The sequence below is a fragment of the Sander lucioperca genome, chromosome 9, assembly GCF_008315115.2.
Source record: "Sander lucioperca isolate FBNREF2018 chromosome 9, SLUC_FBN_1.2, whole genome shotgun sequence".
Taxonomy (NCBI): domain Eukaryota; kingdom Metazoa; phylum Chordata; class Actinopteri; order Perciformes; family Percidae; genus Sander; species Sander lucioperca.
This window is the reverse complement of record NC_050181.1, coordinates 17,488,312-17,512,066: the sequence shown is the minus strand read 5'-3', so window position 1 is coordinate 17,512,066 and position 23,755 is coordinate 17,488,312. Positions and strand designations below refer to the sequence as shown.

The 23,755-nt window shown below is 43.9% G+C and overlaps 1 protein-coding gene and 3 non-coding genes across 4 annotated transcripts in view; 3 read left to right on the top strand and 1 right to left on the bottom strand.

The window, feature by feature from the left end:
• The window catches only part of LOC116044902 (contactin-associated protein-like 4), a 206,537-nt gene that overhangs the window by 27,839 nt on the left and 154,943 nt on the right, over positions 1-23,755 (bottom strand). The window contains exon 18 of the mRNA XM_031292425.2: positions 296-535. Coding sequence (XP_031148285.1) covers positions 296-535 — 240 coding nt within the window. The remainder of the gene's footprint in view (positions 1-295; positions 536-23,755) is intronic.
• On the top strand, positions 17,670-17,752 carry trnal-caa. Its single transcript has one exon. It is a non-coding gene; the product is annotated as a tRNA-Leu (tRNA).
• Positions 18,920-19,002, top strand: trnal-uaa. Its single transcript has one exon. It is a non-coding gene; the product is annotated as a tRNA-Leu (tRNA).
• trnal-caa lies at positions 19,215-19,297 on the top strand. Its single transcript has one exon. It is a non-coding gene; the product is annotated as a tRNA-Leu (tRNA).

The following is a 23,755-nucleotide window of genomic DNA, read 5'->3' as shown; positions in this document are numbered from 1 at the left end:
CAAAAAAGTGGCAAAGTTTAGTAAAGTTCTTTCATGGTATTTGAATTCAGACCAGCACACAAATAAATCTGTGTTTTGATACAGAAGATTTAATATTGGACTAAATATACATTCATCAGGTGAACACAAACGCAACTCCAAAAAAATGCTAATGTTGCTCTCTGTCTTTTGAAAGTGTGAATTGACAACTGTTGTCTGTTAGCCATAACAACTTTGAAGGGTGATAATATGTCAGAGCTATTTATCTCAGTCACTAACTTCACCAGCAACAGAAAAAATGTACTTATGTGTGTACCTGTATGGCAGAAGACTCCGGTGTATGCTGACAGGCCACAGTCACAGTGGAAGCTGTTGTCTCTCTCCACACATCGGCCCTGGTTCTGGCAGAGCGAGCCATAGCTGCTGCAGTGACCCGGGCAGCCGGCTCGAACCCCAGGTGTGATCTTGGCCCTCTCCTCCAGGTCCAGGGTGACGCCGTTTAGCTGCAGGGAGCGAATACATCCCCGAAATCCCTTCTGCCTGGACGCTGTGCCTCCTGAAAACATTTAAACAGTGCATGACACTAGCATTACACTTTATTTTACATTCAGCTGATCAATCAAAACCAGTGCTCCCACAATGTTTTGGTCACCAGGATGGCCGAGTGGTTGACGGGTGGACTTAAGCTCCAATGGGCTAAAGCCCTCATGGGTTCAAACACCACTCCTGGTAGTATGACTTTAACAAGGATCATTACAAGATCTGCACAATAAAAGGTAGCTAATCTGACATGACTGCAATGAAAGGTGTATTTTTTATGCAGCTCTTACTGGAGAAATCAGTAGCTAGTGTCTCAAGTAATGTTTTCTTTTTGCCATCCTGGGGGCTGTTTCACAAAAGCAGAATTAAAAAAATCCAGGATAACCTATAAAGCGAGGCTTGACCTAGTCTAATCTGTGCAGCCTGGCTTGGTGCGTTTCACGACGGCCAAGTCAGGCTGAGGAGGAGCGACTAGGTCGAGTCAGGCTGAGGAGGAGAGACTAGGTCAAGTCAGGCTGAGGAGGAGCGACTAGGTCGAGTCAGGATGAAATCATTTGGATAGATGCACGTTCACGGCTTTCTTTAACAGACCGCAAGGTCGATAACAGATTTACTGATGCTAAAATGAGTTCATACTTTAAAAAATGAGCAGCAGCTTCTTATGGAAGTATGATAACGTGAAACTATTATTATTATTATTATTATATTATTATTATAAATTATTTGTAAAAAAAAGAAACACGGCCGCTGTATTGAAACAGCTAGAGAAAGTATTGCAGATGATCGCAGACCGACTAAATGCGTAAAAGCCCTATGTTTTCTCGCCCAGCAGTTTTCCTTGGATTAGGCTGGCACCTAAATCATGGTTGCAGCTGTCGCCGTGGTCCTGCTAGGCGCCCTGCTACGCCGTGTAGTGCTCTGCTACGCCCTGCTACGCCCTGCTATGTCCTGCTACGCCCTGCTACGTCACGCTATGGCCTGCTTCACCCTGATACGCCCTGCAGTGCCCTGATATGCCATGAACTACTACAACAACTACTATTTCTAGTCATAGTTCCATTATCTTTATTGTGACTATTATTGCCACTGTTCATCGTACCCCCACCCGGCACCGGCAGACAACCGCCCACCAAGAGCCTGGGTCTGTCCGAGGTTTCTCTCTAAAAGGAAGATTTCCTCACCACTCAAGGTTTCTGCCTGAATGGGAGTTTTTCCTCGCCGCTGTTGCACTAAATGCTCGCTCTTGTGGGAATTACTGGAATTGTTGGGTCTTTGTAAATTATAGAGTGTGGTCTAGACCTACTCTATCTGTAAAGTGTCTCGAGATAACGCTTGTTATGATTTGATACTATAAATAAAATTGAATTGAATTGAATTAATCATTTGCACAAATAGACTACTGCAATGAGACTAGAAAGATTATAAATCATTAATTGTGATTCACTGGCTACTGTTGTCATATGACAAAAAGTGGTCATCCGCCAAAAACTGATTGCTGTCTACCCTACATGCAAATACAATTGTACACAGACACATGTTAGATGAACGCCAGTGGAACCCTTTCAAAATAAAATACTGGCCCCTATCTTTGCCAAGGACCACTGGTAACTAGCACTCAGGACAGTCCATTCTCCAAACAACTTTCCAACCTCTTTTATTGAAACACGACTACTTTCTTATTCATCAAGCAGATTTATGTCTAAAAAAAAACAGGCTGCTAGTTATCTTCAGGGTTGGTTTTTCTTTTCAGCGCTGAGCTCACTGAAACATTAGTGCGAGCTGAAGACCTGTCCTTTGATGGCCTAACAAATTTGTCTCCGTTCCGAAGAGGCAAACATGCTTCAACAGTCAGCGAGATAAGAGAATAAAAATTAGAACATGCCATTTAAAAATGCAAACAGCAAAGATACAAAGCCCCGGCCGTGTTACCATCATTCGTGGAACGTTGGGTAGTGACACTGTTCGGTTATCTGTGGGAGTTATCTGCTTGATGCGTTCTCTCCCTCATCTTAAACATCTGCCAGTCAGTCACGCATACACCATCCGCCCTTTCACTCCTCAGACATGTGCCAAATAAACATCATTAAAAACAGGTGGCGGCAGCCCCCATGCAACACCCACCATGTGTGTCGGGTGAACACCACAACAGCATCAAAAGTCATCAAATCACAGTGTGTTGGATGTGTGTATAAGTGAAAGTGTGACGATGATTGCGTATGTTATGTACCTATACTTACAGTGCAGTAGCTGGGGTACAGTAAGGAGAAATTTACAAGTTTGTGTGTGTGTGTGCATATGTGTGTATGTACTCACTTGACTTCATGCATGATCGCCTGCATGTATGTGGCTTTGAGCAATGGGGAAAACGGTTCATTGTGCAATGAGCAAATGTAATATTCATGAGTGGCCTCCTCAGTGGGGTGCAGCAGGTTGAGTCAGTTTGAGCTCATTTGAACGGCAGAGTGAACGAAACTGTGAGAGGAGGCTACAGAGAGTGGCGGTTTGTTGAGGTCAGTGGTTTGAAACCTTCGCAGCAGTGACGCAAAAAAAACTTTTAAAGGTTTCCTTGAAATGCTTAAAAAAAGCCTTGGATATGTCTGGTAGAGCAAATTTAATTTGCGGACGGAGCGACAGTGCCGCCGCAAAATAGTCTCAGGAAGGAACTGGTTTTGGTGCAACATGTGTACGTTCAAAAAGTCGTGCAACAGAAAACTCAGATTGGACAGATAGTCTAGCTAGCTGTCTGGATTTACCCTGCAGAGATCTGAGGAGCAGTTAACCATAGTCCTCAGAAATCCACCGGAATTTAAAATTCCAACACAAAGAAAGCAAGATGGTGATGGAAATCTGGCCGAAATGAAACGTCGTCGATATAGACTCTGTGACGTCACCCACAGGTTTCTAAAGAGCCTAAATGAAGCTTAAAGTGCTCCTGGTGGTTCCGGCTGACGCTATCTTGGCAGTGCCTGATTTCGGCTAATCTAAAAATGGGAAAATAGATGGAGCCTACAGTCTATGCCCGCATCCTGTGATGAAAGCCACCTGTCACTCAAAGAGACACACCCTTAATTATGCACAACTTTAAGACTTAATATAAATTAAACAGTTGAGTTATTACATTCTGCTGTAAAGGTGAATACATTTTTCCGAGCATCATAAACATCCCAAAATGTCACATTTTAGTATTTGAATTTGCAAAGCTAGGTCCAATAAAAACTGAAAAAGTTTTGAAAAGCTGTAAAATACAGGGAGCCAGCAGGAAGTCAGTCGGCTCAGCAAGTGAAAGATCCTCATGCTCTATGGACCCAAAAATGCAGAAGCCTGAAAAACATTTTTGGTGTATTTGGCACACATGTACAGCACTTTATATAATGCCCTTTTGCAACTTTACCAGCCTTTTCTAATTATCTCAACAATTGCCAAAATATATTCATCAAACTTCTAACAACAATATTAACAGCAGTTTTCATACAGCAATATAACAGTAACGATGACTGTCACATGAATAATTATAAAAATAATGGGCACAACTTTAAATAACAGTGCTTACAGTGGGAGTGTGAGGCTGGTCAATGAATGATTGACGATGGAGAGGTTGTGATATAAACATTAGCATTACACATTAGACTTTCAGCTGATGACGTAGAATCATCTCTACCACTTTGCATACTTTGGGGTGTTGATGGCGCAGTGGATATGACACATGTCTTTGGTGTTCGATTCCCACTGCAATACATCAACCAATGTGCTCCTGAGCAAGGCACTTAATCCCTAGTTGCTCCAGAGGCGTGTGACCTCTGACATATATAGCAATTGTAAGTCGCTTTGGATAAAAGCGTCAGCTAAATGACATGTAATGTAATGTAATGTAATGCGTTCATGATCACTACCAGGATGGCTGAGTGGTCAAGGCGTTGGACTTAAGATCCAATGGGTAGAAGCTCTTGTGGGTTTGAACCATGAAGTACCAATGAAGTAAAATTGCGGTCGATAGACAGAGACCGTGAAAAAGTGGTTTTGAGACCGGTCTTAACACCAATCTCGAGTACTACTACACTCGCATGCGCTTTATTAGTGTAAATTTACATAATAAAGTTTTATGTGAAGGAATAATGAGTTATTGTAGGTAGGTAGGTAGGTTAGTAGTAGGGAGGTTGTGTTTGGGCTGAGGAGGTGTAAGTGCAGTCGAGGGTAAAAAGAAATGAGCCATCTCAGGGCAAACAAGAGAAAGCACTCAGGGATTTAATTGGAAACTACAGTTTAAGTGCATTTAACTGAAGACTCCACTGTCAGTGTGAAAACCTTTAAAGCTCTTGCTGTCCATCAGCTTTCTCTGAGTCATTAACACCAGAAAGAACCCATTTACATCTAATGTGGCAGCAAAGTGCTAATATTGTGACTCCTGGATGATGAAAGGATGGCCGAGTGGTTGACGGGTGGACTTAAGCTCCAATGGGCTAAAGCCCTCATGGGTTCAAACACCACTCCTGGTAGTATGACTTTAACAAGGATCATTACAAGATCTGCACAATAAAAGGTAGCTAATCTGACATGACTGCAATGAAAGGTGTATTTTTTATGCAGCTCTTACTGGAGAAATCAGTAGCTAGTGTCTCAAGTAATGTTTTCTTTTTGCCATCCTGGGGGCTGTTTCACAAAAGCAGAATTAAAAAAATCCAGGATAACCTATAAAGCGAGGCTTGACCTAGTCTAATCTGTGCAGCCTGGCTTGGTGCGTTTCACGACGGCCAAGTCAGGCTGAGGAGGAGCGACTAGGTCGAGTCAGGCTGAGGAGGAGAGACTAGGTCAAGTCAGGCTGAGGAGGAGAGACTAGGTCGAGTCAGGCTGAGGAGGAGAGACTAGGTCGAGTCAGGATGAAATCATTTGGATAGATGCACGTTCACGGCTTTCTTTAACAGACCGCAAGGTCGATAACAGATTTACTGATGCTAAAATGAGTTCATACTTTAAAAAATGAGCAGCAGCTTCTTATGGAAGTATGATAACGTGAAACTATTATTATTATTATTATTATATTATTATTATAAATTATTTGTAAAAAAAAGAAACACGGCCGCTGTATTGAAACAGCTAGAGAAAGTATTGCAGATGATCGCAGACCGACTAAATGCGTAAAAGCCCTATGTTTTCTCGCCCAGCAGTTTTCCTTGGATTAGGCTGGCACCTAAATCATGGTTGCAGCTGTCGCCGTGGTCCTGCTAGGCGCCCTGCTACGCCGTGTAGTGCTCTGCTACGCCCTGCTACGCCCTGCTATGTCCTGCTACGCCCTGCTACGTCACGCTATGGCCTGCTTCACCCTGATACGCCCTGCAGTGCCCTGATATGCCATGAACTACTACAACAACTACTATTTCTAGTCATAGTTCCATTATCTTTATTGTGACTATTATTGCCACTGTTCATCGTACCCCCACCCGGCACCGGCAGACAACCGCCCACCAAGAGCCTGGGTCTGTCCGAGGTTTCTCTCTAAAAGGAAGATTTCCTCACCACTCAAGGTTTCTGCCTGAATGGGAGTTTTTCCTCGCCGCTGTTGCACTAAATGCTCGCTCTTGTGGGAATTACTGGAATTGTTGGGTCTTTGTAAATTATAGAGTGTGGTCTAGACCTACTCTATCTGTAAAGTGTCTCGAGATAACGCTTGTTATGATTTGATACTATAAATAAAATTGAATTGAATTGAATTAATCATTTGCACAAATAGACTACTGCAATGAGACTAGAAAGATTATAAATCATTAATTGTGATTCACTGGCTACTGTTGTCATATGACAAAAAGTGGTCATCCGCCAAAAACTGATTGCTGTCTACCCTACATGCAAATACAATTGTACACAGACACATGTTAGATGAACGCCAGTGGAACCCTTTCAAAATAAAATACTGGCCCCTATCTTTGCCAAGGACCACTGGTAACTAGCACTCAGGACAGTCCATTCTCCAAACAACTTTCCAACCTCTTTTATTGAAACACGACTACTTTCTTATTCATCAAGCAGATTTATGTCTAAAAAAAAACAGGCTGCTAGTTATCTTCAGGGTTGGTTTTTCTTTTCAGCGCTGAGCTCACTGAAACATTAGTGCGAGCTGAAGACCTGTCCTTTGATGGCCTAACAAATTTGTCTCCGTTCCGAAGAGGCAAACATGCTTCAACAGTCAGCGAGATAAGAGAATAAAAATTAGAACATCCCATTTAAAAATGCAAACAGCAAAGATACAAAGCCCCGGCCGTGTTACCATCATTCGTGGAACGTTGGGTAGTGACACTGTTCGGTTATCTGTGGGAGTTATCTGCTTGATGCGTTCTCTCCCTCATCTTAAACATCTGCCAGTCAGTCACGCATACACCATCCGCCCTTTCACTCCTCAGACATGTGCCAAATAAACATCATTAAAAACAGGTGGCGGCAGCCCCCATGCAACACCCACCATGTGTGTCGGGTGAACACCACAACAGCATCAAAAGTCATCAAATCACAGTGTGTTGGATGTGTGTATAAGTGAAAGTGTGACGATGATTGCGTATGTTATGTACCTATACTTACAGTGCAGTAGCTGGGGTACAGTAAGGAGAAATTTACAAGTTTGTGTGTGTGTGTGCATATGTGTGTATGTACTCACTTGACTTCATGCATGATCGCCTGCATGTATGTGGCTTTGAGCAATGGGGAAAACGGTTCATTGTGCAATGAGCAAATGTAATATTCATGAGTGGCCTCCTCAGTGGGGTGCAGCAGGTTGAGTCAGTTTGAGCTCATTTGAACGGCAGAGTGAACGAAACTGTGAGAGGAGGCTACAGAGAGTGGCGGTTTGTTGAGGTCAGTGGTTTGAAACCTTCGCAGCAGTGACGCAAAAAAAACTTTTAAAGGTTTCCTTGAAATGCTTAAAAAAAGCCTTGGATATGTCTGGTAGAGCAAATTTAATTTGCGGACGGAGCGACAGTGCCGCCGCAAAATAGTCTCAGGAAGGAACTGGTTTTGGTGCAACATGTGTACGTTCAAAAAGTCGTGCAACAGAAAACTCAGATTGGACAGATAGTCTAGCTAGCTGTCTGGATTTACCCTGCAGAGATCTGAGGAGCAGTTAACCATAGTCCTCAGAAATCCACCGGAATTTAAAATTCCAACACAAAGAAAGCAAGATGGTGATGGAAATCTGGCCGAAATGAAACGTCGTCGATATAGACTCTGTGACGTCACCCACAGGTTTCTAAAGAGCCTAAATGAAGCTTAAAGTGCTCCTGGTGGTTCCGGCTGACGCTATCTTGGCAGTGCCTGATTTCGGCTAATCTAAAAATGGGAAAATAGATGGAGCCTACAGTCTATGCCCGCATCCTGTGATGAAAGCCACCTGTCACTCAAAGAGACACACCCTTAATTATGCACAACTTTAAGACTTAATATAAATTAAACAGTTGAGTTATTACATTCTGCTGTAAAGGTGAATACATTTTTCCGAGCATCATAAACATCCCAAAATGTCACATTTTAGTATTTGAATTTGCAAAGCTAGGTCCAATAAAAACTGAAAAAGTTTTGAAAAGCTGTAAAATACAGGGAGCCAGCAGGAAGTCAGTCGGCTCAGCAAGTGAAAGATCCTCATGCTCTATGGACCCAAAAATGCAGAAGCCTGAAAAACATTTTTGGTGTATTTGGCACACATGTACAGCACTTTATATAATGCCCTTTTGCAACTTTACCAGCCTTTTCTAATTATCTCAACAATTGCCAAAATATATTCATCAAACTTCTAACAACAATATTAACAGCAGTTTTCATACAGCAATATAACAGTAACGATGACTGTCACATGAATAATTATAAAAATAATGGGCACAACTTTAAATAACAGTGCTTACAGTGGGAGTGTGAGGCTGGTCAATGAATGATTGACGATGGAGAGGTTGTGATATAAACATTAGCATTACACATTAGACTTTCAGCTGATGACGTAGAATCATCTCTACCACTTTGCATACTTTGGGGTGTTGATGGCGCAGTGGATATGACACATGTCTTTGGTGTTCGATTCCCACTGCAATACATCAACCAATGTGCTCCTGAGCAAGGCACTTAATCCCTAGTTGCTCCAGAGGCGTGTGACCTCTGACATATATAGCAATTGTAAGTCGCTTTGGATAAAAGCGTCAGCTAAATGACATGTAATGTAATGTAATGTAATGCGTTCATGATCACTACCAGGATGGCTGAGTGGTCAAGGCGTTGGACTTAAGATCCAATGGGTAGAAGCTCTTGTGGGTTTGAACCATGAAGTACCAATGAAGTAAAATTGCGGTCGATAGACAGAGACCGTGAAAAAGTGGTTTTGAGACCGGTCTTAACACCAATCTCGAGTACTACTACACTCGCATGCGCTTTATTAGTGTAAATTTACATAATAAAGTTTTATGTGAAGGAATAATGAGTTATTGTAGGTAGGTAGGTAGGTTAGTAGTAGGGAGGTTGTGTTTGGGCTGAGGAGGTGTAAGTGCAGTCGAGGGTAAAAAGAAATGAGCCATCTCAGGGCAAACAAGAGAAAGCACTCAGGGATTTAATTGGAAACTACAGTTTAAGTGCATTTAACTGAAGACTCCACTGTCAGTGTGAAAACCTTTAAAGCTCTTGCTGTCCATCAGCTTTCTCTGAGTCATTAACACCAGAAAGAACCCATTTACATCTAATGTGGCAGCAAAGTGCTAATATTGTGACTCCTGGATGATGAAAGGATGGCCGAGTGGTTGACGGGTGGACTTAAGCTCCAATGGGCTAAAGCCCTCATGGGTTCAAACACCACTCCTGGTAGTATGACTTTAACAAGGATCATTACAAGATCTGCACAATAAAAGGTAGCTAATCTGACATGACTGCAATGAAAGGTGTATTTTTATGCAGCTCTTACTGGAGAAATCAGTAGCTAGTGTCTCAAGTAATGTTTTCTTTTTGCCATCCTGGGGGCTGTTTCACAAAAGCAGAATTAAAAAAATCCAGGATAACCTATAAAGCGAGGCTTGACCTAGTCTAATCTGTGCAGCCTGGCTTGGTGCGTTTCACGACGGCCAAGTCAGGCTGAGGAGGAGCGACTAGGTCGAGTCAGGCTGAGGAGGAGAGACTAGGTCAAGTCAGGCTGAGGAGGAGAGACTAGGTCGAGTCAGGCTGAGGAGGAGAGACTAGGTCGAGTCAGGATGAAATCATTTGGATAGATGCACGTTCACGGCTTTCTTTAACAGACCGCAAGGTCGATAACAGATTTACTGATGCTAAAATGAGTTCATACTTTAAAAAATGAGCAGCAGCTTCTTATGGAAGTATGATAACGTGAAACTATTATTATTATTATTATTATATTATTATTATAAATTATTTGTAAAAAAAAGAAACACGGCCGCTGTATTGAAACAGCTAGAGAAAGTATTGCAGATGATCGCAGACCGACTAAATGCGTAAAAGCCCTATGTTTTCTCGCCCAGCAGTTTTCCTTGGATTAGGCTGGCACCTAAATCATGGTTGCAGCTGTCGCCGTGGTCCTGCTAGGCGCCCTGCTACGCCGTGTAGTGCTCTGCTACGCCCTGCTACGCCCTGCTATGTCCTGCTACGCCCTGCTACGTCACGCTATGGCCTGCTTCACCCTGATACGCCCTGCAGTGCCCTGATATGCCATGAACTACTACAACAACTACTATTTCTAGTCATAGTTCCATTATCTTTATTGTGACTATTATTGCCACTGTTCATCGTACCCCCACCCGGCACCGGCAGACAACCGCCCACCAAGAGCCTGGGTCTGTCCGAGGTTTCTCTCTAAAAGGAAGATTTCCTCACCACTCAAGGTTTCTGCCTGAATGGGAGTTTTTCCTCGCCGCTGTTGCACTAAATGCTCGCTCTTGTGGGAATTACTGGAATTGTTGGGTCTTTGTAAATTATAGAGTGTGGTCTAGACCTACTCTATCTGTAAAGTGTCTCGAGATAACGCTTGTTATGATTTGATACTATAAATAAAATTGAATTGAATTGAATTAATCATTTGCACAAATAGACTACTGCAATGAGACTAGAAAGATTATAAATCATTAATTGTGATTCACTGGCTACTGTTGTCATATGACAAAAAGTGGTCATCCGCCAAAAACTGATTGCTGTCTACCCTACATGCAAATACAATTGTACACAGACACATGTTAGATGAACGCCAGTGGAACCCTTTCAAAATAAAATACTGGCCCCTATCTTTGCCAAGGACCACTGGTAACTAGCACTCAGGACAGTCCATTCTCCAAACAACTTTCCAACCTCTTTTATTGAAACACGACTACTTTCTTATTCATCAAGCAGATTTATGTCTAAAAAAAAACAGGCTGCTAGTTATCTTCAGGGTTGGTTTTTCTTTTCAGCGCTGAGCTCACTGAAACATTAGTGCGAGCTGAAGACCTGTCCTTTGATGGCCTAACAAATTTGTCTCCGTTCCGAAGAGGCAAACATGCTTCAACAGTCAGCGAGATAAGAGAATAAAAATTAGAACATCCCATTTAAAAATGCAAACAGCAAAGATACAAAGCCCCGGCCGTGTTACCATCATTCGTGGAACGTTGGGTAGTGACACTGTTCGGTTATCTGTGGGAGTTATCTGCTTGATGCGTTCTCTCCCTCATCTTAAACATCTGCCAGTCAGTCACGCATACACCATCCGCCCTTTCACTCCTCAGACATGTGCCAAATAAACATCATTAAAAACAGGTGGCGGCAGCCCCCATGCAACACCCACCATGTGTGTCGGGTGAACACCACAACAGCATCAAAAGTCATCAAATCACAGTGTGTTGGATGTGTGTATAAGTGAAAGTGTGACGATGATTGCGTATGTTATGTACCTATACTTACAGTGCAGTAGCTGGGGTACAGTAAGGAGAAATTTACAAGTTTGTGTGTGTGTGTGCATATGTGTGTATGTACTCACTTGACTTCATGCATGATCGCCTGCATGTATGTGGCTTTGAGCAATGGGGGAAAACGGTTCATTGTGCAATGAGCAAATGTAATATTCATGAGTGGCCTCCTCAGTGGGGTGCAGCAGGTTGAGTCAGTTTGAGCTCATTTGAACGGCAGAGTGAACGAAACTGTGAGAGGAGGCTACAGAGAGTGGCGGTTTGTTGAGGTCAGTGGTTTGAAACCTTCGCAGCAGTGACGCAAAAAAAACTTTTAAAGGTTTCCTTGAAATGCTTAAAAAAAGCCTTGGATATGTCTGGTAGAGCAAATTTAATTTGCGGACGGAGCGACAGTGCCGCCGCAAAATAGTCTCAGGAAGGAACTGGTTTTGGTGCAACATGTGTACGTTCAAAAAGTCGTGCAACAGAAAACTCAGATTGGACAGATAGTCTAGCTAGCTGTCTGGATTTACCCTGCAGAGATCTGAGGAGCAGTTAACCATAGTCCTCAGAAATCCACCGGAATTTAAAATTCCAACACAAAGAAAGCAAGATGGTGATGGAAATCTGGCCGAAATGAAACGTCGTCGATATAGACTCTGTGACGTCACCCACAGGTTTCTAAAGAGCCTAAATGAAGCTTAAAGTGCTCCTGGTGGTTCCGGCTGACGCTATCTTGGCAGTGCCTGATTTCGGCTAATCTAAAAATGGGAAAATAGATGGAGCCTACAGTCTATGCCCGCATCCTGTGATGAAAGCCACCTGTCACTCAAAGAGACACACCCTTAATTATGCACAACTTTAAGACTTAATATAAATTAAACAGTTGAGTTATTACATTCTGCTGTAAAGGTGAATACATTTTTCCGAGCATCATAAACATCCCAAAATGTCACATTTTAGTATTTGAATTTGCAAAGCTAGGTCCAATAAAAACTGAAAAAGTTTTGAAAAGCTGTAAAATACAGGGAGCCAGCAGGAAGTCAGTCGGCTCAGCAAGTGAAAGATCCTCATGCTCTATGGACCCAAAAATGCAGAAGCCTGAAAAACATTTTTGGTGTATTTGGCACACATGTACAGCACTTTATATAATGCCCTTTTGCAACTTTACCAGCCTTTTCTAATTATCTCAACAATTGCCAAAATATATTCATCAAACTTCTAACAACAATATTAACAGCAGTTTTCATACAGCAATATAACAGTAACGATGACTGTCACATGAATAATTATAAAAATAATGGGCACAACTTTAAATAACAGTGCTTACAGTGGGAGTGTGAGGCTGGTCAATGAATGATTGACGATGGAGAGGTTGTGATATAAACATTAGCATTACACATTAGACTTTCAGCTGATGACGTAGAATCATCTCTACCACTTTGCATACTTTGGGGTGTTGATGGCGCAGTGGATATGACACATGTCTTTGGTGTTCGATTCCCACTGCAATACATCAACCAATGTGCTCCTGAGCAAGGCACTTAATCCCTAGTTGCTCCAGAGGCGTGTGACCTCTGACATATATAGCAATTGTAAGTCGCTTTGGATAAAAGCGTCAGCTAAATGACATGTAATGTAATGTAATGTAATGCGTTCATGATCACTACCAGGATGGCTGAGTGGTCAAGGCGTTGGACTTAAGATCCAATGGGTAGAAGCTCTTGTGGGTTTGAACCATGAAGTACCAATGAAGTAAAATTGCGGTCGATAGACAGAGACCGTGAAAAAGTGGTTTTGAGACCGGTCTTAACACCAATCTCGAGTACTACTACACTCGCATGCGCTTTATTAGTGTAAATTTACATAATAAAGTTTTATGTGAAGGAATAATGAGTTATTGTAGGTAGGTAGGTAGGTTAGTAGTAGGGAGGTTGTGTTTGGGCTGAGGAGGTGTAAGTGCAGTCGAGGGTAAAAAGAAATGAGCCATCTCAGGGCAAACAAGAGAAAGCACTCAGGGATTTAATTGGAAACTACAGTTTAAGTGCATTTAACTGAAGACTCCACTGTCAGTGTGAAAACCTTTAAAGCTCTTGCTGTCCATCAGCTTTCTCTGAGTCATTAACACCAGAAAGAACCCATTTACATCTAATGTGGCAGCAAAGTGCTAATATTGTGACTCCTGGATGATGAAAGGATGGCCGAGTGGTTGACGGGTGGACTTAAGCTCCAATGGGCTAAAGCCCTCATGGGTTCAAACACCACTCCTGGTAGTATGACTTTAACAAGGATCATTACAAGATCTGCACAATAAAAGGTAGCTAATCTGACATGACTGCAATGAAAGGTGTATTTTTTATGCAGCTCTTACTGGAGAAATCAGTAGCTAGTGTCTCAAGTAATGTTTTCTTTTTGCCATCCTGGGGGCTGTTTCACAAAAGCAGAATTAAAAAAATCCAGGATAACCTATAAAGCGAGGCTTGACCTAGTCTAATCTGTGCAGCCTGGCTTGGTGCGTTTCACGACGGCCAAGTCAGGCTGAGGAGGAGCGACTAGGTCGAGTCAGGCTGAGGAGGAGAGACTAGGTCAAGTCAGGCTGAGGAGGAGAGACTAGGTCGAGTCAGGCTGAGGAGGAGAGACTAGGTCGAGTCAGGATGAAATCATTTGGATAGATGCACGTTCACGGCTTTCTTTAACAGACCGCAAGGTCGATAACAGATTTACTGATGCTAAAATGAGTTCATACTTTAAAAAATGAGCAGCAGCTTCTTATGGAAGTATGATAACGTGAAACTATTATTATTATTATTATATTATTATTATAAATTATTTGTAAAAAAAAGAAACACGGCCGCTGTATTGAAACAGCTAGAGAAAGTATTGCAGATGATCGCAGACCGACTAAATGCGTAAAAGCCCTATGTTTTCTCGCCCAGCAGTTTTCCTTGGATTAGGCTGGCACCTAAATCATGGTTGCAGCTGTCGCCGTGGTCCTGCTAGGCGCCCTGCTACGCCGTGTAGTGCTCTGCTACGCCCTGCTACGCCCTGCTATGTCCTGCTACGCCCTGCTACGTCACGCTATGGCCTGCTTCACCCTGATACGCCCTGCAGTGCCCTGATATGCCATGAACTACTACAACAACTACTATTTCTAGTCATAGTTCCATTATCTTTATTGTGACTATTATTGCCACTGTTCATCGTACCCCCACCCGGCACCGGCAGACAACCGCCCACCAAGAGCCTGGGTCTGTCCGAGGTTTCTCTCTAAAAGGAAGATTTCCTCACCACTCAAGGTTTCTGCCTGAATGGGAGTTTTTCCTCGCCGCTGTTGCACTAAATGCTCGCTCTTGTGGGAATTACTGGAATTGTTGGGTCTTTGTAAATTATAGAGTGTGGTCTAGACCTACTCTATCTGTAAAGTGTCTCGAGATAACGCTTGTTATGATTTGATACTATAAATAAAATTGAATTGAATTGAATTAATCATTTGCACAAATAGACTACTGCAATGAGACTAGAAAGATTATAAATCATTAATTGTGATTCACTGGCTACTGTTGTCATATGACAAAAAGTGGTCATCCGCCAAAAACTGATTGCTGTCTACCCTACATGCAAATACAATTGTACACAGACACATGTTAGATGAACGCCAGTGGAACCCTTTCAAAATAAAATACTGGCCCCTATCTTTGCCAAGGACCACTGGTAACTAGCACTCAGGACAGTCCATTCTCCAAACAACTTTCCAACCTCTTTTATTGAAACACGACTACTTTCTTATTCATCAAGCAGATTTATGTCTAAAAAAAAACAGGCTGCTAGTTATCTTCAGGGTTGGTTTTTCTTTTCAGCGCTGAGCTCACTGAAACATTAGTGCGAGCTGAAGACCTGTCCTTTGATGGCCTAACAAATTTGTCTCCGTTCCGAAGAGGCAAACATGCTTCAACAGTCAGCGAGATAAGAGAATAAAAATTAGAACATCCCATTTAAAAATGCAAACAGCAAAGATACAAAGCCCCGGCCGTGTTACCATCATTCGTGGAACGTTGGGTAGTGACACTGTTCGGTTATCTGTGGGAGTTATCTGCTTGATGCGTTCTCTCCCTCATCTTAAACATCTGCCAGTCAGTCACGCATACACCATCCGCCCTTTCACTCCTCAGACATGTGCCAAATAAACATCATTAAAAACAGGTGGCGGCAGCCCCCATGCAACACCCACCATGTGTGTCGGGTGAACACCACAACAGCATCAAAAGTCATCAAATCACAGTGTGTTGGATGTGTGTATAAGTGAAAGTGTGACGATGATTGCGTATGTTATGTACCTATACTTACAGTGCAGTAGCTGGGGTACAGTAAGGAGAAATTTACAAGTTTGTGTGTGTGTGTGCATATGTGTGTATGTACTCACTTGACTTCATGCATGATCGCCTGCATGTATGTGGCTTTGAGCAATGGGGAAAACGGTTCATTGTGCAATGAGCAAATGTAATATTCATGAGTGGCCTCCTCAGTGGGGTGCAGCAGGTTGAGTCAGTTTGAGCTCATTTGAACGGCAGAGTGAACGAAACTGTGAGAGGAGGCTACAGAGAGTGGCGGTTTGTTGAGGTCAGTGGTTTGAAACCTTCGCAGCAGTGACGCAAAAAAAACTTTTAAAGGTTTCCTTGAAATGCTTAAAAAAAGCCTTGGATATGTCTGGTAGAGCAAATTTAATTTGCGGACGGAGCGACAGTGCCGCCGCAAAATAGTCTCAGGAAGGAACTGGTTTTGGTGCAACATGTGTACGTTCAAAAAGTCGTGCAACAGAAAACTCAGATTGGACAGATAGTCTAGCTAGCTGTCTGGATTTACCCTGCAGAGATCTGAGGAGCAGTTAACCATAGTCCTCAGAAATCCACCGGAATTTAAAATTCCAACACAAAGAAAGCAAGATGGTGATGGAAATCTGGCCGAAATGAAACGTCGTCGATATAGACTCTGTGACGTCACCCACAGGTTTCTAAAGAGCCTAAATGAAGCTTAAAGTGCTCCTGGTGGTTCCGGCTGACGCTATCTTGGCAGTGCCTGATTTCGGCTAATCTAAAAATGGGAAAATAGATGGAGCCTACAGTCTATGCCCGCATCCTGTGATGAAAGCCACCTGTCACTCAAAGAGACACACCCTTAATTATGCACAACTTTAAGACTTAATATAAATTAAACAGTTGAGTTATTACATTCTGCTGTAAAGGTGAATACATTTTTCCGAGCATCATAAACATCCCAAAATGTCACATTTTAGTATTTGAATTTGCAAAGCTAGGTCCAATAAAAACTGAAAAAGTTTTGAAAAGCTGTAAAATACAGGGAGCCAGCAGGAAGTCAGTCGGCTCAGCAAGTGAAAGATCCTCATGCTCTATGGACCCAAAAATGCAGAAGCCTGAAAAACATTTTTGGTGTATTTGGCACACATGTACAGCACTTTATATAATGCCCTTTTGCAACTTTACCAGCCTTTTCTAATTATCTCAACAATTGCCAAAATATATTCATCAAACTTCTAACAACAATATTAACAGCAGTTTTCATACAGCAATATAACAGTAACGATGACTGTCACATGAATAATTATAAAAATAATGGGCACAACTTTAAATAACAGTGCTTACAGTGGGAGTGTGAGGCTGGTCAATGAATGATTGACGATGGAGAGGTTGTGATATAAACATTAGCATTACACATTAGACTTTCAGCTGATGACGTAGAATCATCTCTACCACTTTGCATACTTTGGGGTGTTGATGGCGCAGTGGATATGACACATGTCTTTGGTGTTCGATTCCCACTGCAATACATCAACCAATGTGCTCCTGAGCAAGGCACTTAATCCCTAGTTGCTCCAGAGGCGTGTGACCTCTGACATATATAGCAATTGTAAGTCGCTTTGGATAAAAGCGTCAGCTAAATGACATGTAATGTAATGTAATGTAATGCGTTCATGATCACTACCAGGATGGCTGAGTGGTCAAGGCGTTGGACTTAAGATCCAATGGGTAGAAGCTCTTGTGGGTTTGAACCATGCTTCTGGTTGAATGAATGTAACAATCATCAGGACTACATCTGCACAGAATGAAATAAAGGTTAGCTTTTGAATTCAAAACCCGCTTGTAGCGAGAGAGCGCACTTACTTCTCATTGAAAAGGTGTTTCTTATCGAGACATCAGTAACTAGTGTGTCAGGTAACAACGTTTTTCTTTTGCCATTTAGAGACATGTATACATCACCAGGATGGCCGAGTGGTTAAGGCGTTGCACTCAAGATGCAATGGACAGTTGTCCTTGTGGGTTCAAATCCCACTCCTGGTATACCTTCTATATTGTGAAAATATAGAATACAACGGTGTCATTTTAATGTGTGTTGCGATTTGATAGTACTGAACTAGAGCGTAATTTCCACTGGGGACAGGTGGGACATGTCCTCCTCACTTTTCAAAATCATGTATGTGTCCCCCCCACTTTCAAATTAGTTTAATATTATTTCATTTATAAGCCTCTGTCATTGGCCACTATTTTAAGCAACAAATACAGTAAGACATCTTTTTCTTATACATAGTTTAGTAGCCTGCTATCCTTTCTGGCATAATTTCATTATGGTCAACTTCATTATTTCCTGGATTTTATATCACCTCTGTCCCTGTAAATGAATGTAGAAATGCAGGAAATGGGATTCGAATCAAAAACATTTTTCTGGCAGAGGACCCCCGGACACCCTACTTTGTGTCCCCCCCACACTTCTCAAACCAAAGTTACATCCTTGGTATTGAGTATACACTTCTAGAGACAATATATCAAAAAACATTTCTAAAAACTGATTTTTTTTCTAAGAAGAATGCACATCACATCTCAGTCAGTCTGACATTTATTTCATTTGTAAAGAAGAACATAACATGGATTTTCTGCATTTTCTGCTTCTGGTTTGTTTTGCTGGAAACAGATATGATGTAGTCACCGTAATCTGACATGACTACTACTGCAATGAGAGCACTTACTTCTCCTTGAAAAGGTATATTTATTATGCAGCTCTTTACGGAGAAATCATTAACTAGTGTGTCAGGTAACAACGTTTTTCTTTTGCTATTTAGAGACATGTTAACATCACCAGGATGGCCGGGTGGTTAAGGCGTTGCACTCAAAATGCAATGGACAGTTGTCCTCGTGGGAGACAATACATCATGAGACATTTCTAAAAAGGAATTGTTTTCTAAAAAAGAATGCACAAGTCAGTCAGTCGATTCCCCCCCCCCCCTACTAAATACATACTGTAACCTCTCAATCAATCTTCACACAAGATCAAGGTGCCTGGGAGCCAATCAGTATGAATCCAGACCAAAGGAATGACCCAGCAGTGGGACTGTGAGGCTGGTCAATGAATGATTGAGGATAGAGAGGTTGTGATATAAACATTAACATTACACATTAGACCTTCAGCTGATGACGTAGAATCATCTCTACCACTTTGCATACATGATTCTTACCAGGATGGCCGAGTGGTTAAGGCGTTGTACTTAAGATCCAATGGGCAGAAGCCCTCGTAGGTTCAAGCCCCACTCCTGGTAGAATGACTTTAACAAAGATCACAAGCACAACTACACAGTCAAACATAACTCACAGAGTTTCTGAATTCCAAACCTGCTCCTTTTGTGGTATACCTTTATCCTATTTTTCCTTGAAAAGGTGTGTTTCTTATGTAGCTCTTAATGGAGACATCAGTAATTAGTGTGTCAGGTAACAACGTTTTTCTTTTGCCATTTAGGGACAAGTAAACATCACCAGGATGGCCGAGTGGTTAAGGCGTTGCACTCAAGATGCAATGGACAGTTGTCCTCGTGGGTTCAAATCCCACTCCTGGTATACCTTCTATATTGTGAAAATATAGAATACAGCGGTGTCATTTTAATGTGTGTTGCGATTTGATAGTACTGAGCTAGAGCGTAATTTCCACTGGGGACAGGGGGCAAGGGCGTAAATCCCAGGTGGGTCGGGGGAGGGTCAAGACCCCCCCATCTAAGGGTTGTCCCCACCTAGAAATATCATTAAAACAATGCTGTGTATTGTAAATAACATAATGATGTATACTTAAAATATCTGTGTAAGCAGTAAAACAACACACACCCCAAAAAATGCTTTTTAAGTTTAGAAACATTTTGAGTCTCCCCTCCCTTGCCTCACAGTGGTTTGGTGCACTGCCTGCTGTACCTTAGGATCTGCACTAGACTCACAGACTCACAGTATGACTCACGGTATGTAGTAAGTAGGCGGTTCAAGGCTCTTTTATTCACATTAAACATCGGATTAAGTTTTTCTTTTATCAAATAGAAATGATGCTGAGTAATTAATGACAAAAAAGTTTGCTATGTTAGTGTAATATAATGTAACGTTACCTAGCTTATAGCTTGTTGGATAGAAATGCACCCACTACAACTAATGTTACCACGGCGATAAGCCGTTATGTGTGTGAACTGATATTAGGGTTAATATTGGAGATCTACAGTTGTGTTTTGCTCAATATGAAGTTATGTAGCTGATCAGTTAAATATATATCCTCTGTCCCAGACGAAACCCTATGAGTGACCGAGGAAGAGATGGAGTGACCCTGCCCGGAGGAACCCCGGGGCCCCCATCTGGAGCCAGGCCCAGATGGAGGGCTCGTCAGCGAGCGTCTGGTGGCCGGGTTTGCCACGGAGCCCGGCCGGGCACAGCCCGAAAAAGCTACGTGGCATCCATCTCTCCATCCCATGGGCCCAACACCTGTGGGAGGAACCGCTGGGGTCGGGTGCGCTGCCACATGGGTGGCAGTGAAGGTCAGGGGCCTCGACGGACCAGACCCGGGCAGCAGACGCTGGCTCTGGGGACGTGGAATGTCACCTCTCTGTGGGGGAAGGAGCCGGAACTGATGCGGGAGGTGGAGCACTACCGGTTAGATCTGGTGGGGCTTACCTCTACGCACAGTCTCGGTTCTGGAACCATACTCCTGGATAGGGGTTGGACTCTTTTCTTCTCCGGAGTTGCCCAGGGTGTGAGGCGCCGGGTGGGTGTGGGGATACTCACAAGCCCCCGGCTGAGCGCCGCTACGTTGGAGTTTACCCCGTGGACGAGAGGGTCGCCTCCCTACGCCTGCGGGTTGTGGGGGGGAAAACTCTGACTGTTGTTTGTGCATATGCACCAAACAAGAGTTCGGAGTATTCGGCCTTCTTGGAGACCTTGAGTGGAGTCCTATATGGGGCTCCAGTGGGGGACTCCATAGTTCTGCTGGGGGACTTCAACGCGCACGTGGGCAATGATGGAGACACATGGAGAGGCGTGATTGGGAGGAACGGCCTCCCTGATCTAAACCAGAGTGGTTGTTTGTTGTTGGACTTCTGTGCTAGTCATGGATTGTCTATAACGAACACCATGTTCGAACATAGGGATGCTCATAAGTGTACTTGGTACCAGAGCACCCTAGGCCAAAGGTCAATGATCGATTTTATAATCGTTTCATCTGATCTGAGGCCGTATGTTTTGGACACTCGGGTGAAGAGAGGGGCAGAGCTGTCAACCGATCACCATCTGGTGGTGAGTTGGGTCAGAGGGTGGGGGAAGACTCTGGACAGACCTGGTAAGCCCAAACGGGTAGTGCGGGTAAATTGGGAACGTCTGGAGGAGGCCCCTGTCCGACAGACTTTCAACTCACACCTCCGGTGGAGCTTTTCGTGCATCCCTGTGGAGGCTGGGGGCATTGAACCCGAGTGGACAATGTTCAAAGTTTCCATTGCTGAAGCTGCGGCGAGGAGCTGTGGTCTTAGGGTCTTAGGTGCCTCAAGGGGCGGCAACCCACGAACACCGTGGTGGACACCGGTGGTCAGGGAAGCCATCCGACTGAAGAAGGAGTCTTTCCGGGATATGTTATCCCAGAGGACTCCGGAGGCAGTGGCAAGGTACCGAAGGGCCCGAAGGGCTGCAGCCTCTGCCGTGAAAGAGGCAAAGCAGCGGGTGTGGGAGAAGTTCGGAGAAGACATGGAGAAGGACTTTCGGTCGGCACCAAGGTGCTTCTGGAAAACCAAGCTGTGTACAGTAAGGATGGGACGCTGTTGACCTCAACTGAGGAGGTAATAGGGCGGTGGAAGGAGCACTTTGAGGAACTCCTAAATCCGACTAATACGCCCTCTATGGTAGAGGCAGAGCTGGAGGATGATGGGGGATTGTCGTCAATTTCCCTGGTGGAAGTTGCTGAGGTAGTTAAACAACTCCACAGTGGCAAAGCCCCAGGGATTGATGAGATCCGTCCAGAAATGCTTAAAGCTCTGGGTGTGGAGGGGTTGTCTTGGTTGACACGCCTCTTCAACATTGCGTGGAAGTCTGGGACGGTGCCTAAGGAGTGGCAGACCGGGGTGGTGGTTCCCCTTTTCAAAAAGGGGGACCAGAGGGTGTGTGCCAATTATAGGGGTATCACACTTCTCAGCCTCCCTGGTAAAGTCTTCTCCAAGGTGCTGGAAAGGAGGGTTTGGTCGATAGTCGAACCTCAGGTTGAAGAGGAACAATGCGGATTCCGTCCTGGTCGTGGAACAACGGACCAGATCTTTACTCTCGCAAGGATCCTGGAGGGAGCCTGGGAGTATGCCCAACCGGTCTACATGTGCTTTGTGGATCTGGAGAAGGCCTATGACCGGGTCCCCCGGGAGATACTGTGGGAGGTGCTGCGGGAGTATGGGGTGAGGGGGTCCCTTCTCAGGGCCATCCAATCTCTGTACAACCAAAGCGAGAGCTGTGTCCGGGTTCTCGGCAGTAAGTCGGACTCGTTTCAGGTGAGAGTTGGCCTCCGCCAGGGCTGCGCTTTGTCACCAATCCTGTTTGTAGTATTTATGGACAGGATATCGAGGCGTAGTCGGGGTGGAGAGGGGTTGCAGTTCGGTGGGCTGGGGATCTCATCGCTGCTTTTTGCAGATGATGTGGTCCTGATGGCATCATCGGCCTGTGACCTTCAGCACTCACTGGATCGGTTCACAGCCGAGTGTGAAGCGGCTGGGATGAGGATCAGCACCTCTAAATCGGAGGCCATGGTTCTCAGCAGGAAACCGATGGAGTGCCTTCTCCAGGTAGGGAATGAGTCTTTACCCCAAGTGAAGGAGTTCAAGTACCTTGGAGTCTTGTTCGCGAGTGAGGGAACAATGGAGCGGGAGATTGGTCGGAGAATCGGCGCAGCAGGTGCGGTATTACATTCAATTTATCGCACCGTTGTGACGAAAAGAGAGCTGAGCCAGAAGGCAAAGCTCTCGATCTACCGGTCAGTTTTCGTTCCTACCCTCACCTATGGTCATGAAGGTTGGGTCATGACCGAAAGAACGAGATCCAGGGTACAAGCGGCCGAAATGGGTTTCCTCAGGAGGGTGGCTGGTGTCTCCCTTAGAGATAGGGTGAGAAGCTCAGTCATCCGTGAGGAGCTCGGAGTAGAGCCGCTGCTCCTTCGCGTCGAAAGGAGCCAGTTGAGGTGGTTCGGGCATCTGGTAAGGATGCCCCCTGGGCGCCTCCCTAGGGAGGTGTTCCAGGCACGTCCAGCTGGGAGGAGGTCTCGGGGAAGACCCAGGACTAGGTGGAGGGATTATATCTCTAACCTCGCATGGGAACACCTTGGGATCCCCCAGTCGGAGCTGGTTAATGTGGCTCGGAAAAGGGAAGTTTGGGGTCCCCTGCTGGAGCTGCTACCCCCGCGACCCGAGACCGGATAAGCGGACGAAGATGGATGGATGTCCCAGACGAAACCTAATATTTATGTGGAGGACGCAAGATCATTTTATAATTATAATATGACCACGTGGTGAACCTATGAAACTAACTCATATTTAGACATCTGCCGTTAAAGATTTGTGTTGTTTAAAATGACAGAGAAAAGAAAAACAGACATAAGATCCTTTTTCAGTAGGCCTACACCAAAACGCCAAGTAAGTACAATAAGTCCTCATATCAAGACAATTTGGTAACATCTTTATAAGAATGGGTGCTTATGGAAATACTAATGTCACTATGTCACAGGCAAAGGAGACAGAAAGACCTGAGGAACAGGTAGACCAGGGACAGTCAGGTGGAGAGTCTCAGGTAAGTGTGTTGAGCTTAGTTCATATTTTTGGAGGTGTGTGGCTGTCAGGGTGAGCAGATGAGCTTTACCAGTGGCTCACTAATTTACATTATGATCAGCTAATTTAACAAGTCTACAAAAGTATTGTATTTCTTTTATATATGGGGACACTTTTTCAAAATAAGTCATTATGTTTTAAGGTATTTTTGTGGCTTGATTATAAACAACTTAAAAATAAATGGTTTTAAAGAAGAATA